Source organism: Apis dorsata, unplaced genomic scaffold (assembly GCF_000469605.1).
Source record: "Apis dorsata unplaced genomic scaffold, Apis dorsata 1.3 scaffold_797, whole genome shotgun sequence".
NCBI lineage: Eukaryota > Metazoa > Arthropoda > Insecta > Hymenoptera > Apidae > Apis > Apis dorsata.
Window position 1 is genome coordinate 138,064 of NW_006263938.1, and position 18,807 is coordinate 156,870.

The window sequence follows — 18,807 nt, forward strand, 5'->3', positions numbered from 1 at the left end:
AAAAAGAAAAAGGAAATTCGAAAAGCTTTTAAAAGCATCGAGAAAATATCATATTATATTTTTTTTGTCAAATTATTTATTTAACTTTTTGGAACGATTAAGAATTAAGAATTAGATAAGTGGAATATCACCATTATAAGTGGAAAATGGATTATATTATGAAGTATAAAAAATATTACAGTTTAATAAATATATATGTATATTAATAATAATATAATTTATCATATATATATATTTAAGAAAAGAATTTTATATAAAAAAAATTTATTAATGACAACATAATCAAGAGTAATTACTTAATAAATTTTTAAAATAATTTAAGAATTCGAATAAGAAAAGAAAAAAACATTTACTCGATCAGTAGAGATATTAGTGTATCATATTGACGAATATAGTATTTAGATTGGCATAGAAATTTGTGGTCGGTGATTAACTTGTATTACAAATCTTGTAGGAAGTTGGCAGACAGCCAGACGCTTCTACTGACGTTGTTTCCACGTTAATTTGAAGATCGCACGGTGTTCTTGGAAACGATGCCATAGGGAACGTGACTATTCATCTTTGCGGGGAATATTTAGGATTAAGCTGTCTCCGTTAGATTTTGTGCCTTGAAAGAAGGTGCTAAGCCGAACAATTTCTTACTTTGGTCTTTCCAAGCGTCATCAGAAGGGAAGGTTCGTTGGTTTTATTTCGATAATGATTTTTTTTTCAACCTAATCTTGCAATTCAATCGATAAAATAAATTTTATAGAGAACTTTTTCTCTATAAAAAAGAAAATTCGTTCGTTTAGTTTTTTTTTCCTAGTTTATTTTATTTGAAATTTATTATCGTATTTTTTTATTATCATCAGATAATAAGAGAATTTTTTTTTTTCTTTCGCTCGAGAAGAAATACATTTGATTCTCAAATCGACTTTATTTCGATATTTTATTTATGGAAATTGGTCATATCATCCGGTGAAATATGATTTCTCCGAAGAAATGAATCGTTGAATTATTAAAATATTGGAATATTATTATCCTGTAATGATATTAAGTATGATAATTAAAGAAAAAAATATTCGGAAAAATATTCAATTGTTTTTTCAAGAAGATATTGTTGTACAGCATAATTCTATACTCATAATTGGAGAACGATTTGAATGGTAAAAATTAAAAGGGATTCGTTATTATAAAAGTGAAACAATTTTTCGCAAAAATACTCGTAGCTATTCAATAGATGGCAAAAGTAAATGAATGACATTACATTATTCAACGAAATGCTAATTCTGCGAAAACACATTGCCTTTAAATTTTTCTTCAATTTCCATAAGAACCTCTACGAGAATCTAATATTTTAATTTAATTTATCAAAAACTTGAGTCGATGAGGATTTTTCTAAAGGATAATACAAGTGGTAAAATTTATATATTGAAAAACAATAAGTAAATATCTATGTATATTATTTTTATTTTTTCATTTATTCATATTCACATATTCATTCTTTCAGATATTGAAAAAGATTATTAAAGACGATTTCTACAATGATTTCATAAATCATTTTTGATGAAACGAAAATTGAATAAAAAATAAATTTCAAGAAACGAGGAACGATTTAGTGATAATTTTTTGATAATCTTAATTTCTGGTAAATTGGAACAAAGTTTCGTACATAATAATATAATTATGTTTGGATTGAAAGTATTGATAAAAAAATAAATTATCCACAATGTGATTGTGACAAATTTCCGGTGATAAAAAATCCTCTTCCGTATTAGATAAATATATCTCTCCAAACAAATTTTTCAAAGAAAAATTTCACGTACTTTTCATAAATTTTTTTATTTATTTATCATTTCGTTTATTTTATAGGTACTTATATCGAACAAAAGTACAATTAAGTATAATTAAATAAAGATTTTATTTAAGTGGGACAATTTTCGAAACGATACTTTAAATAATAAATTAATATATAAATAAATTAAATATTTTATTAGATTAAATAATTGCGAAATCTCAGAGACATTTGTATTCAAATATTATGATAAGACTAGATCATTAAATTAAATCATTTATTTCTATGTCTTAATTTATACACTTATACAAAAATTAAGTTAGAAAACAAAAATTAATTTTCTTTGTATTTTTAATTATCATTAAATCTAAGAAGGAATATATATATTTCAAGTATATTTTAAGGCAAGATTTATACAGAATTTATTTTGTAATGTACTTAACACAATGAAGCATTTTAAACAACGAGAATCATAAGATCTCGATGTAATTTCATAGAGTACTTGCAAGTTTGATTAAGTTCAAACTTTGACAACTTTGTAAAGTGCAATAATATATGTGCATCAACGTTAATCTTAGTAATAATTATTACTGATAAACACATGGTAGACATGTGTATTGTAACATGAAATATATGAATATTTATATTCCAAAAAATGAATAGAATAAATGAATAAAATAAGAGTAAAATTCGAATTCTTGTTCTCTATTTTTATAATAGTTATAATTCTTTATACAGATATTATATATCTTTGTTTTTTTTTTGTTGCAGAGACCATCATACTTCGTTAAAAATGGACGTGCAAACTGAGGTGAGTAGATATTTTTCAAAAGATTTTTACATTCTTATTAATTAAAAATTTTGTCGTTGATTAAATCGAATTTCAATTCTTTACTCAGTTCATAGTTATCTAATATAAATGAATATGAAATAACTTGTGAGAAAATATATTTGTGAAAATTGGATCTATTAGAATTAAATTTATCTGCAGCTACAAGAATTGATATTCGAAACAAATGATATTATGCATGGTTTCATAAATTGTAAATTATCAATTAAAGTTTCCATATATTTTTAAAATTTTTATACTATTTTTTAAAAACTTGATATAAGTTCTGGAACACATAGAAAAAAAAAAGAAAGATGTAATGTGAAATTTAGTAATAGTAAATTGGAAAATGTCAAGCAGCATTATCGTATTGACATTACCTAACATTTAGAATGAATCAATAATGTATTAAGAGACAATAAGAAAGGAAGTAGAAAGAAAATCTATTACTATTTGATTTTCTGGTGGATTTTTCATCTCTCTTAAAATCATTGTCACGTATGTCTATTATTTTATCTATGAGAATTCATATTACATCATAGAAAAAGAGAAAGAAAAAGAGAGAGAGAAAGAAAGATATTTTTGTAGAATATTTTCACATTTTATGAATTTCATAAAAATAAAAAAATAGAAGAATTTGATTGATTGAATTTAAAATAAGTTTAATAAAGTTAAAGTAAGTTAAATAATAACTTTCGTTATTAAAAAATAATGATATAATATCAAGAAACAAAAAAAAAAATAAAAAATAAATTAAAATGATAACAATATTAATTAGTCACGTTATTTTCGTTTAATTTTGTTCAAAATTAAAAAATTAACATGCACAGATAACTTTATACAAAGCTCGAAATTATATTTATTTTTTAATTACAGTAATTATGATATGCAGAAGTGAGAGTAAAAATGGATTGCCATAAAATAACGTATCATTTTACCAGAGTTTTACCATTTTTCTAATAAATATTTCAACCTCTCTTCATTTATTAAATTCAAAGCGAACCGGGGACTTGAATGTGACTAATTTCTCATGGAAAAAAATTATATTTAACAAAAAATGCTCTAATTTTAAAAACTCCATTTATATTTCTCGCTTTTCATATAATATTCTACGTTGTTATACGATTTATTGCCAACGTTCCATCGAAATATCATCGTTTTTCGTGTATTTTTCGAATCTCTCGACAAATTTCAATTTGGCTCGATGATTCGTTTCGAAAATAACGCTTGGAATATTTAATTAAATAAACGATAAATTGGTAAAGTCGAAAAGTAACCCGTTGATTATCAGCAACGAGAAATTGATTCGTTTCGATAGAGCAGCAATAGATTCATCAAAAATTGGAGATGATGAATTTTCTTTTTTAACATATTGTTATTTGTTACTTATAATCGTAACAAGCATGATTGTTCGTGCAAATCTATTAATTAATAATTTGCAAGGAAAGTTGGAATACATTGACACGAGAGATGAATGTGTTATATATACTTTACAAGTATTAAATTCAAATAAATCACTGTAAATTCGAGGACTATAAACGTTGCAACTTTATGAGTTATAGCTTCACATAACCAGTCACTTAAATTATCATTAATTCTAATTGTTGCAAAATTTCAAATTGAAAAGCAAAATTTACCTTTATGTCACAGTCACTATATTTTCATTCATAATTCTTGTCACGACTTTAAGTAGTGAATACAAGTTGCATTACTACTTTTATGCTTTCCTTTCATTCCTCATTTTATTTTACAACACGCCATTCGAAGATATGATCGTTTCTATTCTAATCGTTCTATGAAAATCTTAGGAATTTAATTTTTAATAAATTTATGTTAACAACATTTCCTTTCATCGTTTCAATAAAATACGTAAAGGATATTGCAATTTTGATTATCATTAAATCGAATGATAATCAATAAAAGGCAATGTGAGTCTCTTTTGTAATGTTTCATTTAGAATCATTTTTATTTATTCTATTTTGTTCAAGGATAATTTATTATTTAGGAAAATTTGATCAATAATCACTTAATTTTATTTTTTCAATCATCAATTTTACAATTTTTCGATTTAATTTAATTTCGATCCTTATGGATCTTTTAGACAAATTTTTATTTTAAAATTATCTAAAAGATGCGAATAGATGTTAACTTCTATGCTTAAACTTTTTTTTATTGAATTAAATGAAAACTCATTTTTAATTTCTCGTTTTATATTCCATCAACTTTGATATTTCATTAATGTTATCATAAGTGAATTCATATTATCCTATTAAACTACCTATTATTTCAAAGTACCTATTATTTCATATACTTATTATTTCAAAGAAAATTTCAATCTTTGTCGTAAGAACATTATTCTTACTAGGAAAACAAGGTGGAATTCATTGTCCAGATTTCGCGTTTAATTAGCGAAGTAGCGAATTTAATTAGCAATATGAACGTTCTCTAAAGCGATGCGGGCATTTAGCAAGTAATTTCACGAAAACTCTATTGTTTGGTAAGTCGAGGGAACAGTTTGAAACCGAACCGGCCGATGATCGATGTTGATCGCCCATGCAATTAATGAGATTCACCGATCACTGTGTGTGTTCCATTAATTGCGACATAGGCGAAATATGGTCAGTTCACTTTGAGAACGTTGTCAGAAATGTCGGTATCAGAGAGAATATTCGTGATTCCCCATTAACAGGAAATGGATGGATGGAGTTATGCGTATAATTGCATCACGCCACGGAGCAAGTATGAATTGTCGTGGCGTGAGAAGAAATTGATAGAAGTGTTGTAAAAAAATTGTGAGTTCTGAAAATTTCTTCTGAAAATTAAATTTAACAGGTTAGTAGTAATCTTTATTATCGACGAGATTGCGGATGTTTACGCAATTATGGAAAAATTCGAAGAATTTGCGAACATGATACGCGAGAGGATAAGTCATTATTCAAGCTCGATAAAAATTTTATTTTCCACAAATATTCTGCAATTTATGAAAAATAGGTTGAAGATTAATGGTGTAATAAAAAGGGATAGGGATTGATAAAATTTATAACAAAAATATCGATCGTCGATATTGCTACGAATAATCAGAATATTTATAAGAGTTTAAAATTTTATTGTTGTTTCAATTTAAAATTAGGAAAAATCTATTATATGTTTCGTTTTTAATGAATAAATCGAACGGAAATATATATTTATAATTCTAGAATTTTTAACCTTTATAAATCTGACATAAATTTTTCGAGTGCATTAAATGCTAATACAATCGCGTTTATCATTATCGTAAACGTGAAAAATTTCATTCAACAAGACAATTTAGGATACTTTTATTCTCGCGCGAGCACAATATCATAATAATTTAAAAGAGAAATCGATGAACAATGAAACATTGTGCTTCACTATCGCACTTATCGTCGAAGGTATTTACAAGAATGGGCACTTAGCACGCCGAGAAATATCTTTTTCTCTTCGATTTCATACATACGTTCTGTGTCGTGTCGAAGGATAATAAATTTATTATCCTTGAAGTGGGATATAAAAAAAAAATTTTATTCCCGCCGCTATAAAACGTGGGAAGAAAATAGGATTCGCCGATAAAATATACTAGAATTTTACCAGTGTGTTCATAAACATTTATACATTACATGATCGTCATTATTACTTTCTACGATGATTGAGGTCCATCGCGCCATTTCTAGACAGCGTTTCGTGCCTCAGGTTTAATTGATCGCCAAGATACGACCCTTAAAGTCTTCCCCTTCGACGATCAAATTGGAAATTCTAGAATTGTGCATTTCGTATTCCATTTGGATACATAAAAGAATACATTAAAAAAGAAAAAAAAATGCAAAGAAGAATGTTGTAATCCTTCGATTAGAATTTTGTTAATTAAAGTTTTCTTCTTCGTGTTTCGTACTCCATTTCGATATTAAACTTTTACGTAAAAATTTCGTAATAGAGATAAATGCAAAAAAGAATATCGCAATCTTTTGATTAAAGTTTGGAATTTTCTTGTAACACTTTAACATTCGAAATAATTGCGAATAGAATGAACGAAGACCTCGAGAAGATGGAACTAGTTTCGAGAACGTGGAGCTCGGTACCCAAAGGCTATTTCTGAGTCAGAGAATCTGTTTACGACCATCATGGATCCATAAAACGTAGTTGGAAATAACGAAAAGCCGTGAAACGTTGGACTTCATGAACTAGACATATTGATATTGCTCTATCGGATTAGATGCCATCCACGTTATCTTGTTAAGGATATCCTGTTTATAATTGGATCAGTTATTAATCATCTCTCATATGGGGATGTATCAAAACATTATTAGGTATGATATACTTAAATAATCAGAGGATAAGTAATAACAGTAATTTTCTCAAGTTTGAAAAAAATTGTCAAGTTACAAATTATTTTTTTATTAAGTTACAATTATCAAATTTTCAAATTATAAATTTGTAGAGATAAAATCGAGTTAAAATTATCTCGATTACGTATGATCAATTCAATTATTGCTAGAATTTATAGCAATAATTATATAATATAATATATAATATAATATGATATTAGCCTTAAGTTGTAGATTCCGTGGTGTGTAATCTGTTGTACATAATCTGCATGACGTAGCTAAAACTTGTCTTATGCAACTTGTCTGCTGTAAATCATTCTCAACTTGTGTGAAGAGAAGAATCAAGAGTAGAATTTTGCGTTCTACTATTTTTATAATTATTTTCATTCAGTCAAGATTGATTTAAAGGGGCTGTGAGGGTACAGTTAATAATTATTGATAAATAAAATCTGCTAAAAGATTTTACGTTCTCCGAGTTTACATTTCTGAGATCTGGAATTTGATACAGTTGTAGAACTCTATGATCTTTAAATAACAAGATCTAGAAAAAAAAATAGGTAAGTAAAGAGAATGAAGGAATCGCGGTGTTCCACTATTTTTAAGTAGATCGTAAAATCTGTTACAAAGGATAAAAATAGACAGAACTGTAGAATTTTATGATATTTGAATATCGTAAGATTTGTTAAAAAATTCTAGAAATACTTGCATTCTATTTGACTTTTAAATTATATTTTTTTATCGGAATTATATTTTTTTTTAGAAGACTATGTGAAAAAGTGTGAAATTTTTATATGGATCGTACAAACTGAATTCATATATTATTTTAAATATGATTTTGAAAATTAGAAATTCGAAGAAAAAAAATTATTAACGTTAAGGAAATTTTTGCAATTTTTTTTTTTTATTATAACAGAACACGACAATCTTTATATACATTGTATTCTACTTATAAAATTGTTTTTCTCCGGATATTAAAGAAGAAGTAGAATAATCTGAAGATCGGAATTTTATTTTTATCGATTTTCGTATCGCAATCTTGAATTTCCAATTTTTACGGAGAAAATAAAATGCGGATAAAATGATTTCAATATTTTCTATTAGATTGAATTCTCAATTTTGTTCAATTTCATTTTAGATTTTCAAAAAAAGTTTTTCATTTCGTTAAAGCAAAATGAAAGCTTTCTGATATTTCACGGAAAATAAATAAAATTAAATTATAATAAATTTTTAAGTTAAATTTCAAGTAAATTTTAGTGTAAAATATATAGTAAATTATTTTTATTATTTCGCAACGTTGAATTAAATTTAATTGTAGACATTGCAGTTATAAACGTATTATTAACTGCACCATTCGATTGTTTTGTAACATTCGAGATGAATGTACATATCCACATATTTATTCGCAATGAGTTGCCTTATAAATTATTCATTTTTTAGCTAACAATATTTGAAAAGGATACATGCATATGTATATCATCGAATATTTTTTAAATTCGAAGATAAAAGTATGACGATATAGATCGAGTTTAAAAATTTAAATAAATTTAAATATATTAAATTTAAATAAAATATTTTTGCAGCAACGAAAGCATCGTAAAATTAACTTACGAAATTATAAAATATATTTTCCATAATTATAACAAATATATTTCGTGAGATTCATATTTATTTAAAGAATTTAAAATAATTAATAAGCTTTTTATACCAAAATATTTTCGTTTTCTCACTAATATTGATACGATAAAGAAATGAATTAGCGTTGATTCAATAAAGTTAAGAAGAAAATTCGATTTCATTAGGAGAGCAATTTTAACGAAATTGTCAAAATATTATTTTTTTTATCTTAAATTTACATCAACAATTTGAACAATTTTACGAGTTAAATCGTCGATATCCTTTTAACATAATAATTTCATTTATTGTGAAAACCAATTATAAAACCAAATCAAAGAATTAAGGAAAAAATAGTATATTTTTTCAAGTAGAAAAATGTTATTTGACTCGTAAGCTTGAAGCTTTTCAATGTTAGTTTGCATTGGAACATAAGATGAAATATTTCAGTGATGTCTCGTAAAAGGAAACTCGTTGAAGGAAGTAAAGAACTTGTACGTATCTCCTCGTAAACCGCCCTCTCTCTTAGGAATCCTTTTCGCTTCCGGTTCCCTCGAGTTACCACTAGAAATCTGACAAGACCTTTCTCACATTAATAACCGGTTCTTCTACTTTTTCAACGGGTAAAATATAAAATATAATATTGGAAATTAATATAAAAATTTACCAAAATATATTCCATTTCTTTTTATCAAACTAATTAAAGATGATTCTTTTTCATAATTTGTAAATTTTCAAAATCAATTGAATTCGAATTTCAATATTGGAAATTATAAAAAAATTCGAAAATTCGTTTATTTAGAAAAATTTTTTTTAATTCCATTTTCATATTAAACCTTCTTCCAATTTGGATATCGATATTGATTATTTTCTAAATACCTAGATTTTATGGAACATTTTTCGATAAGTGCATTTAGACGAAAATATTTCTCTCTAATACGACTAATAAAATTTTGCATGCAAAGCCACGATATTTCTGGATAAACCAATTCCTGGATTCTAGGCGGTTCGCTTTGAATACGGAATTGAAACTTTTCCAGAGTAAATATATCAGGAAAATTCACTTTCGACTGTTCTTGCTCAATTTTTCTCATTCATTGTGCGCGTTCCTCATTTTTCGACGCTTCTCCTCTTCTTCGTAGTCAGTCTCGTATCTCGATATATCGATAATTAGGACGATAATCACGCGAGTTGAAAATTCCAACGAAAATCAGGCGAGAAATATTCGCGATGAATATTTTAACGCCTTTCGCACCCCTCTGGAATTTCGATTTAACGTATAATAAAGATTCGAAGCTCGTCGAAGTGGAAAGATAGCCTCGATTTATCTTTGTTCCATCTGGTATTTGGTTGACTGGCGTTGCTCATATTGTAATTTTCATCGTGATTTCAAGTCCCAAATGAACGTCAAACAATCAAAATGTATCGCGAATTTATCGGCACACTTGTGTCGCCATTCTTCATGTTCATGTTTTTGTATCATTCTCAATATCGATGAACTGAATCGATGCGATTGTACATGTGTATCTGTATTTTACAATCGATTCTTTTGATTTCTTTTTTTACAATTTTTTTTAAAGAATTTCGTTCAAGTATTCAGAATATAAAAACTTTATATAATAATTTTTAAATATAAATTAATCGTTATTGTGAAATTAATAGGATATTTCAGTTGCAATTCATCATTTTATCATTTTTCAAAAAATAAAAAATTATTTGGAGTCAATTAAGTTTTATTCTCTGAAAACTATTGAAATTTTTTCAATTGGCAAATCGATTAAATAATTATTTAACTTAGCAGTGACTTCATTGATTCAACTGAAAGTGAATAATTCTTGAATTCAATATAACTCATTTTCAGAGAATATAATTTATGGAGCAGAGTATATATGTCACTTTGAAGATCAAGACAAAAATTATTAATTAAATAAACAATGGTAAAATATACTTTATCAATTATTATTTATATTGGAACACCTGCATTGGAACAAGTTTTTCAGAAATATTTTTTTAGATATATGGTTCAAATTATTTCTTAAAATAGATGGATGAAGATATATATTTTAGGAAAAATTTGGTGTTTTCCTTTTTGGAAAAAAAGTTGAAGAGAGGAAAATTGATTCTGTCAACAGGGATAAGTTTCTTTCTGGCACATTCTCGGATAAATTTAGAAACTTTTTTTGACAGAAACATATACGTTTCATGTCTGTGGTATTTTTTAATCGAAACCATTTTGATTTTCAATCTTTTCGAACATTTCATCCTATTCAATCTCGACCAAGCTTCTTAATTTTATAAAATCATCCCAATTCTCTTTCAACAATGAATTATTACTGATTGAATGCAATATATACTTGTTAATCGTAATAAATTAATTGTTACAATATTCAAAGTAAAAATATTTTTCAATGTTAAGATGATACATTAATTTTCAAAAAAAAAGCTTATTCAAATAACTTTTACACCGTCCAAATTTCTCATTTGGGAAAAGATTTGATCTTTTTTTCAATTTCTATCTCATTTAAAAGAATGAAATTTTTCACGAATTTTAATTTTCGTAGATTCAGCCACTAACGATTGGAACATTCCAATTCCAGAAGGAAGGTGAGGTTTTTAATTACGACTACGAGAATATGAGTAAAGTTTCCTGGAAACTTAGTGGATTCAAACGAAAAACAAAGGCATTTAAAATCCTCGAGAAATGAGGGAAAGTATTGGTGTTAAATTTAAGACATGATTAAACGGTATGTGTAACAGTCTTGGTGTCGTTTCCTGATACAATCGATGGGAAACCCAAAGCGGAAACTTGCATCTTGGGTAAAAGTCGGCTTAAGATCGACTTAAAGCTTTTTTATCCGATCTCTGGGATTTCAAATGGAATTAAAATACTTTACTTATCGACTTCCTATAAATCTATTCAATATTTCGTTTTATTGAATTTAAACATTATTTAACTACGCCATTTGTTCTAGAATCATTCTATCACGATGTTGACTCGTGTCAAGGAATAGGGAGATCTTTAAGGGAGGAAAAGAAACTTTAACGATATAAAACCGATGATTTTTCTTAAGGAAAAAGAAGGAAGATGATTTTCATTTTTTTTTTAAATAGTTAAGAAATTATAGAAAATTACATGATTGGAAATATACAACGATATTTTTACTACGAGATTTATTTAGAATTTCGGTTTTGAAATTTTGATTGTGCGAGTGAAATATGTATATCTAAAATAATATCGAATTTAACGTAAATAAAAATTAATCAAATATATAAAAATTGAAATCGAGCGAATGATGGAACATTTGTTATTTGTATATCACATGCCATCAAATATTATTCAATATTCAAATAATGTAATTAATTAATCATGCCATCCTCATACTTGAATGCAAGAGATAAAGGGGATATGATTCATCCAATGTGATTTGATAATTAATCAGATTGAATGGCAATAGAACAATGTTATTGACAATGTAATAAATGTCTTTGGAATATCAATGAGATCGTGTCGAGTATAGAGAAAAGATTCGATGAAAAAGAAGAAAAACATTACTGATTTCCTGAAGAATGTTTTACGATTAAAAAAAAACAAACAAAGAAAATAAAAAATTATTTTTTAAATACAATAATCATATATCACTTTCATCATAAATAATAAAATAAGAACAGAAAGTTTATTATGATAGAAGTGTCTCACTGCTCTATAGATTTCTTCCTTCATCCAGTATAAATTTAAATTGTTTATAATTCAATCAAACATCCAACCATTTCGTGTTTATTTTGGCTTCTAAAATCGACTCTTCAAAGATGTTCCACGAATATTCTGCATGTCAAAAATACTACAGTATGAGTTTATAATTTGTCATCTGTTACAGTAATATCTCTGCAATTTAAATTTTCGTAATTCTTTAAAAATATCTCTATCAGATAACAATTTTGTTCTCGACTCTTTGTCCATTCGCAAAAAAATTCTCAAGAATTTTACTTTAGAATTTTGTTCTCTTTAATGTAAAAAAACATTTTCAACAGATGTTCGTTTTCGAACATATTTGCAATAAAAAAAAATATAAATTATCAAACTATCACTCCTCAATCATCTATTATCTATTATCGAAGATTTCGTCTGTTTCCTTGAAATTATCAAAGTTTGATCCAACAAATTTTGATCTTCAGCCAAACATGGATAATTTTCGATAGCATAGTTAGGAAGAATGAAAGTAGACGAAGGAATTTGTGGAATTTATTTTATAAAACTGAAAGGTATAGAAGTGCGAGTGTCGGATAACTGAGATGTTTCTGGATAAAAAAAATGGTTGAAGGATGAAATGACGAGGCTTACGTTGCTTCCTTTAAATGGAATTCCATTGCGGGTTAGACGGATGACATTTTTGACAAAAGACATTGGAGATGGGTAAAAAACACGATTGCGATCGAGTTCGAGAACAATCTTCTTAATGGATATTTCGTACGTTTCACTGGAAACAAAGTAATTGTCTAACTTTATCGAATGAAAAGAAAAAGGAGAAAAAAAAGAGAAAATTAATGTATCGATTCGCTTTTAATGTCTCTGGTTAAAGTGGTTTTCTTTGATCTCACTCATTAACCTAATTAAAACATAATTAGATTTTAAGAGTTTCAATTTTTTATTTAGTCGATTGGCTATTGAAGATATTTTATAAATTTTCCCTTCTCTAACATCGTTATTGTAATTATTTATATATTTTAAAGTTTCATTTTTGTCCATTAAGAAAGATTTGTAACAGAATGAAAAATATATATTTTTTTGGTTATATTTAATTCTTTCTAAAACTGCTTTTATATTTGATTTTATTTATTAATTAAAATAACTTTTTAGAGATCAAAATAATGAATGAAGAATTAAATATTTCAATTTAGATTCAACATTTTTTCAATTTTCTTGATGTTTATTCTATTATATTTCAAACTAGTAGAATTTTAACGTACCATAAACCAATCATAAATGCACAACAAAACTTGATATCGATTATAAAAAAAAAAAAAAAAAGAGAGAGAAAGAAACTCAGAAGAAACTTTCTAAACAAGTATAATAATACGTATTGATCATGACTAGGTTTTCTCATTATTCAACATCTTACATCATTATATTCCAATCCACTCGTGAAGGAGCTCAAGGTAACTTCAAAGAAAAAAAGAAAAAATGATATCTGATCTTTTTACCATAATCCATCATGAGACGATGAAGTGACGTCCTAACATCTTAAGGATTTCAAATATTCTATAGATTTTCTTCCGTTCATTTTTTTTTTTTTTTTTTTTTTTTATATTTTGTTGTTTATTTCTCCCTTTTTTGAATTTTTTTTTGTTAGGCCTTTTTTTTTTTTTTTTTTTTTATATTTTGTTGTTTATTTCTCCCTTTTTTGAATTTTTTTTTGTTAGGCCTTTTTTTTTTTTTTTTTTTTTATATTTTGTTGTTTATTTCTCCCTTTTTTGAATTTTTTTTTGTTAGGCCTTTTTTTTTTTTTTTTTTTTTTTCTGCTATCGACACCTCCCTCGGCTGAATGAATACCATCCTCGTCGAGGTTCGTTAATGATCATCCTTGTCCACAAGATCCGTGCTTTTTAGGTCGTGGTCACGAATGTAAAAAAGAAAAAAAGAAGAAAGTAGAATTAAAACACGATATTGCGTAGTAGGAGTAATCAAACGAAATATTTTTATCTTGTGATCTTATTGTAAATAATCAATAGGATATCGAATTAATAATTAATTGATTCGAGAGTCTTAACGAGAGCATTAAGTTTAATTAATTTTTAATTTTCGTTTAATATAATTGTTTGGAGATAATTTTAATATGTAATTATTAAAAATTCTCTCGTTGAGATACATGTTAGGTATTATGAAAAATATGTTACATCAAAGAATACATTAAAGAAAAAAGTAGAAATAATGGAAGAAATGGAGAAAACAGAGCTCAGTCAGAATGTTAAAGTAGCAATTATGCACAATTGTATGTTCCATCAACAAGGATGAATGTTTCTAAGCCGTAAGGGTTGAAAAGTGCACAAAAGATCGTAGATAGAACGTCGATTTAAAAGCGAAAGTTTTAGAATACTTAAACCACTTAAGAGGCTTAGAGCGAATTAATTTTGTCGCTTCTCATGCTGAATGGAGAATCTGTTCTACTTACACAAAATGTTCTACTATCACAAAATGCATAATACATGGAATATATATTACACGTATAATCATACTTTAACAGGTTAACATTTCACCATTATTCTGGAATACAAAATTGAAAGATTTTGAAATTAAGTTAATTTAATTTATAATTTTTTTTTAGATATAAGAATAGTTTTGAAATAAGCATTTTTTGTGATGTGAAGAAATTATAAATTACAAAGGAATGATATAAATTTCATATGATATAAATTATGATTTCAAAAGACAAGAAAGAAAGTTCAAAAATTTTTTTTATTTAAAGAAAAAAACGAAGATTCTTCCTTTCTATAACATCACTGATAATTTCTTCGTTCATTTACATCAACGATGGTTAATGTCTCGATATTACATCAGAAACCTGTTTCTGCCTGCTCATCGAAGACTCATGTTAATTTTAAAATTGATTGAACAATCGATCACTCTGACATCTAAGGTAAATCCCGATATAAGCTATAAAGAAAGTAAGTTCTGATTTTGAATAATCTAAAAACATTCATTGTTTGAACATGAGTACATTCTCATAGAAATTTGTCACATAAATAAATCAGTGATATAAATGGTATATTCAATTAAAAGACTTATTATTAATATTCATAAAAGGAGTTAAACAAAGATTATAAGGAAGATTATAAAGAAACATTGAAAGTTCAATAGCTTCATGACTATTTGAGGGATTAGAGTGAAAAAAAAATTGAAATCTAAAGTTCAATGGTCTTGAATCCAGAATAAGAATACTATTCAAAGAATAGTTGGATATTTATCTTGACTCTGAAATGCAGAATCGTATTGAAGTTCGAATCTCTTTAATCTACATTCTCTTCCTTCTCTCTAAGAAGATACGAATATATTTTAAAATAAAACATTTCGAGAGTTGGTCTCGACAATATTTTTTATCTTTAAATGGACAATTACTTTCACAATATTCACTTCATTCAATATTGAATATAGAAGAATACTCTCTAAATTAATTTTTAAGAATTATTTCTTTCCACCAGTCCTCACTTCAATATGCATTATCGAAAAATAATTTATATACTTATCGATATAAAGAGAAGTAAAATTAAAAGAGATATTATTTCTTATTTTTTACTTTTTACTCGTTGAAATCCATTTTCTATCTCGATAAATTCTCAGTAATAAATATTGTACACAAGTGTTGTATGAATAGATGGAAATTACAAACCGGAAACGATACGATTTCAGAAACGTATGTCGACATAGATTTTGTCCGGAGTGGAGCATAACGAAACCGAGTGTTTGAACAAGAAAATTCGCAACAGGTTATACGTGACATCTGTTGCTTCAATTCGATTACGTAGCTTTTGAAAAATTGGAACGTGCACCGATGTTAATGAGAAAACATCGGAAAAAGAATAATGGTCCTCTATAATTCTCCAAAATGGAATTGCACGAATGAAACGTTTGTATAATATATATTTTTAATTTTCGGATGGATTATTTATTTATTTTTTTAAATAAAAGTTCATCAACGGAGATGAATTTTCGAGACGAATTTCAAAGTGTGCTAATTTTGTTTTTTCAATTTAATTTTTAGATTTTAGTTTTGCAAAAATTGAAAATGTATCGAGATCATTATCTACGTTTCTAAAAATTTTTTTTATAAAAAAAAAAAGGTAACAAATTAGCTTAGCGTTAAATAAAGTGATACTTGAATATTCTTGTATTAATATAAAAATTATAGAGTTGAAGAAGGCGTTATTAATGATGCTCGTTTCGAATAAAAATTCAAACAAGAAGTTCGATCTTTCAACTTCTTTCATTTTCTTTCTCTCTTCAAAAAGAGTGTTCCTCTTCGAAACACTTAGAAGAATAAAATCGTTCAAGATTCTTATTATTCTATACAAATTGTTCTACTTATTATTATAAGATTACTCGATATCGGTTGGTTCATTTATTTCGAGATCATTATAAGAATGAAAACTATTCTCATTATTATTAATTAGATACACAATATTAGACAGCTTATATTCGATCTCATAATTAAATTCGTTTATGAAAATTCCAACCTATTCTCTTTATTTTCATTATCATGTATCGTTCAAAGGCTTTTCGAAAATTAACTTTTTTATGCATTATTTTTAATTGAATTCTAATTAGTATCGCGATGGAAATACACGATGGAATATACTGTACGGAAAATAAGAAATTCACGTAATAGAATTCACTTGGGAAATTTCTGTCTAAAAGTATATAATTTTAATTTAAAATTAAAATTAACATATTAATATTGAATTTAGCTCAACTTATTGAAAAACTTGCTTACTGATTTTTAATAATCTTTTGAGAAACTTTTTTAATCCATAAGTATCCGGTTCAGTTTTAATTTTCGTTCGAATTAAAAATGTATTTTTCGCACTGATTTTTCAATATTATTTTTTTTAACATAAATATATTTTTAGAATAAAATATACACGTAAAATATAAAGTAATCATATATAACAAAGATCTCCAATTTGAGATATTCGACAGAATCACGAAAGTTACCTGTATATTATTAAGTTATCTGCAATTAGATTGCTCTTATTTTTGACATCAAAAAATATTAAATTTTTTTTATTTGCACTTCAGAAAAGCAACTACAACCACCTTCGATTACTTTACTTTGACTTAGTTCCGCTCTTTATCTTCCCTCTTTCTTGTTCAACGATTTCTGGTTATGATACACGAGTTATCAGAATTGCAATAATCGGAGAATATATAGGAACATCCATCAAAGATGCATGCGTGAACCGTGGCGATTAGGTCGCGATTCGATCGATATTGTGGAAAACAGGATGCCAACAAGGTGTTGTTCGGTCTGGTTTTGTAGTTACGCTAGAAAATCAGATGGAACCAGACTCGTGTCGTCTCTGAATATGCATATAGTCCTCATGTAAATGACGTTTGCGTGACAGGTGAATACCTGTATTGATAACGTGGCTTCGATTCATGGGTGCGAAAAAACTGATCACGCGGAGTCGATCGCGTGAAAAATTACACAAAAGGGCAATTTTTCGACAAAGCTTGCTCTTTAACTTCTCTTTATCAGATGGATCAAGTACATTTTTTTCTTTAATTTATTTTTATCGATCATTCGATTAAAATAATCTGGAAAGCTATGTCGAGAGTTGATAATCATTTGATCGAGATGCATTTTGAAAAAGTGTTGAAGAAAGAAAAGGAAATACAAAATACAGCAAAAACAAGGAAATGAAAAAAGAAGGAACAAAGATATACTTATATAGGGAAAGAATAAAAAATATCGCTATTTCGATTAAAAAAGGAAAAATTATTCTGTGTGCAAATTACTTCGAGCGATCGAGGTTCAAAGTTTTGGATTGTAATTAACGAGAGGATAGATTTCCAAGTGTTAGGAATTCCACAGGATACGAGATTCCACTTATCCGACGATTTGCCAACATCCGATCCGTATTCAGTCAATTTATATGTGTGTTCGACCACGATTTGAATCCCTCGAGCTCCCTCGAGGAACGTCTGACGCGGTTGTCGCTTGAAACGCATTAATGTTTGCTAAGCGTCATTCCGGAGGATGGATGCACACGTTTGTTTAGATATGTATGTTTATACGCGTGTTTCAATCGAGAATGCGTTTCTCGATGAAATCTTCGACGATGTTTCTTTTGTTTGTTCATTGTATGAATAATAAATGAATAAAATTGATGAAGCATGAATAAAATTGGGGAAGCAGTTTTTATGCGCGTAAAGAATTTAAGCAATTGGGAATGATAATAATGGGAATAACGGGATGGAGAATTTAAAAGTGTATAATTTTTTAAATATATAATAAAGAATTTTGACACGAATCGAATGTAAATGAACGATTAGATAAGAAATCGAGATGACAAGAGGAATAAATAACGAAGATAGGCGATATGAAAGTTAAACAGAGTTTCGGTAAAATAAAGTTTATTTGATTATTTAATTGAACGGACAAGTAGAGCATTGTATGTTCGATATCCTATACCATCGAAATTCTGATTTCTTTCAATTTTATCTACGTGAAAATTTTTATTTTTTTTTTTTTTTTTTTTCA

General features: G+C 26.9%; 1 protein-coding gene across 1 annotated transcript in view; it reads left to right on the forward strand.

Annotated features, from left to right (window-relative positions):
- LOC102675145 (calcitonin gene-related peptide type 1 receptor-like) overlaps positions 1-18,807 on the forward strand; it is a 103,295-nt gene that overhangs the window by 18,931 nt on the left and 65,557 nt on the right. Inside the window, exon 3 of the mRNA XM_006622995.2 lies at positions 2,546-2,585. Coding sequence (XP_006623058.1) covers positions 2,568-2,585 — 18 coding nt within the window. The 5' untranslated portion in view covers positions 2,546-2,567. The remainder of the gene's footprint in view (positions 1-2,545; positions 2,586-18,807) is intronic.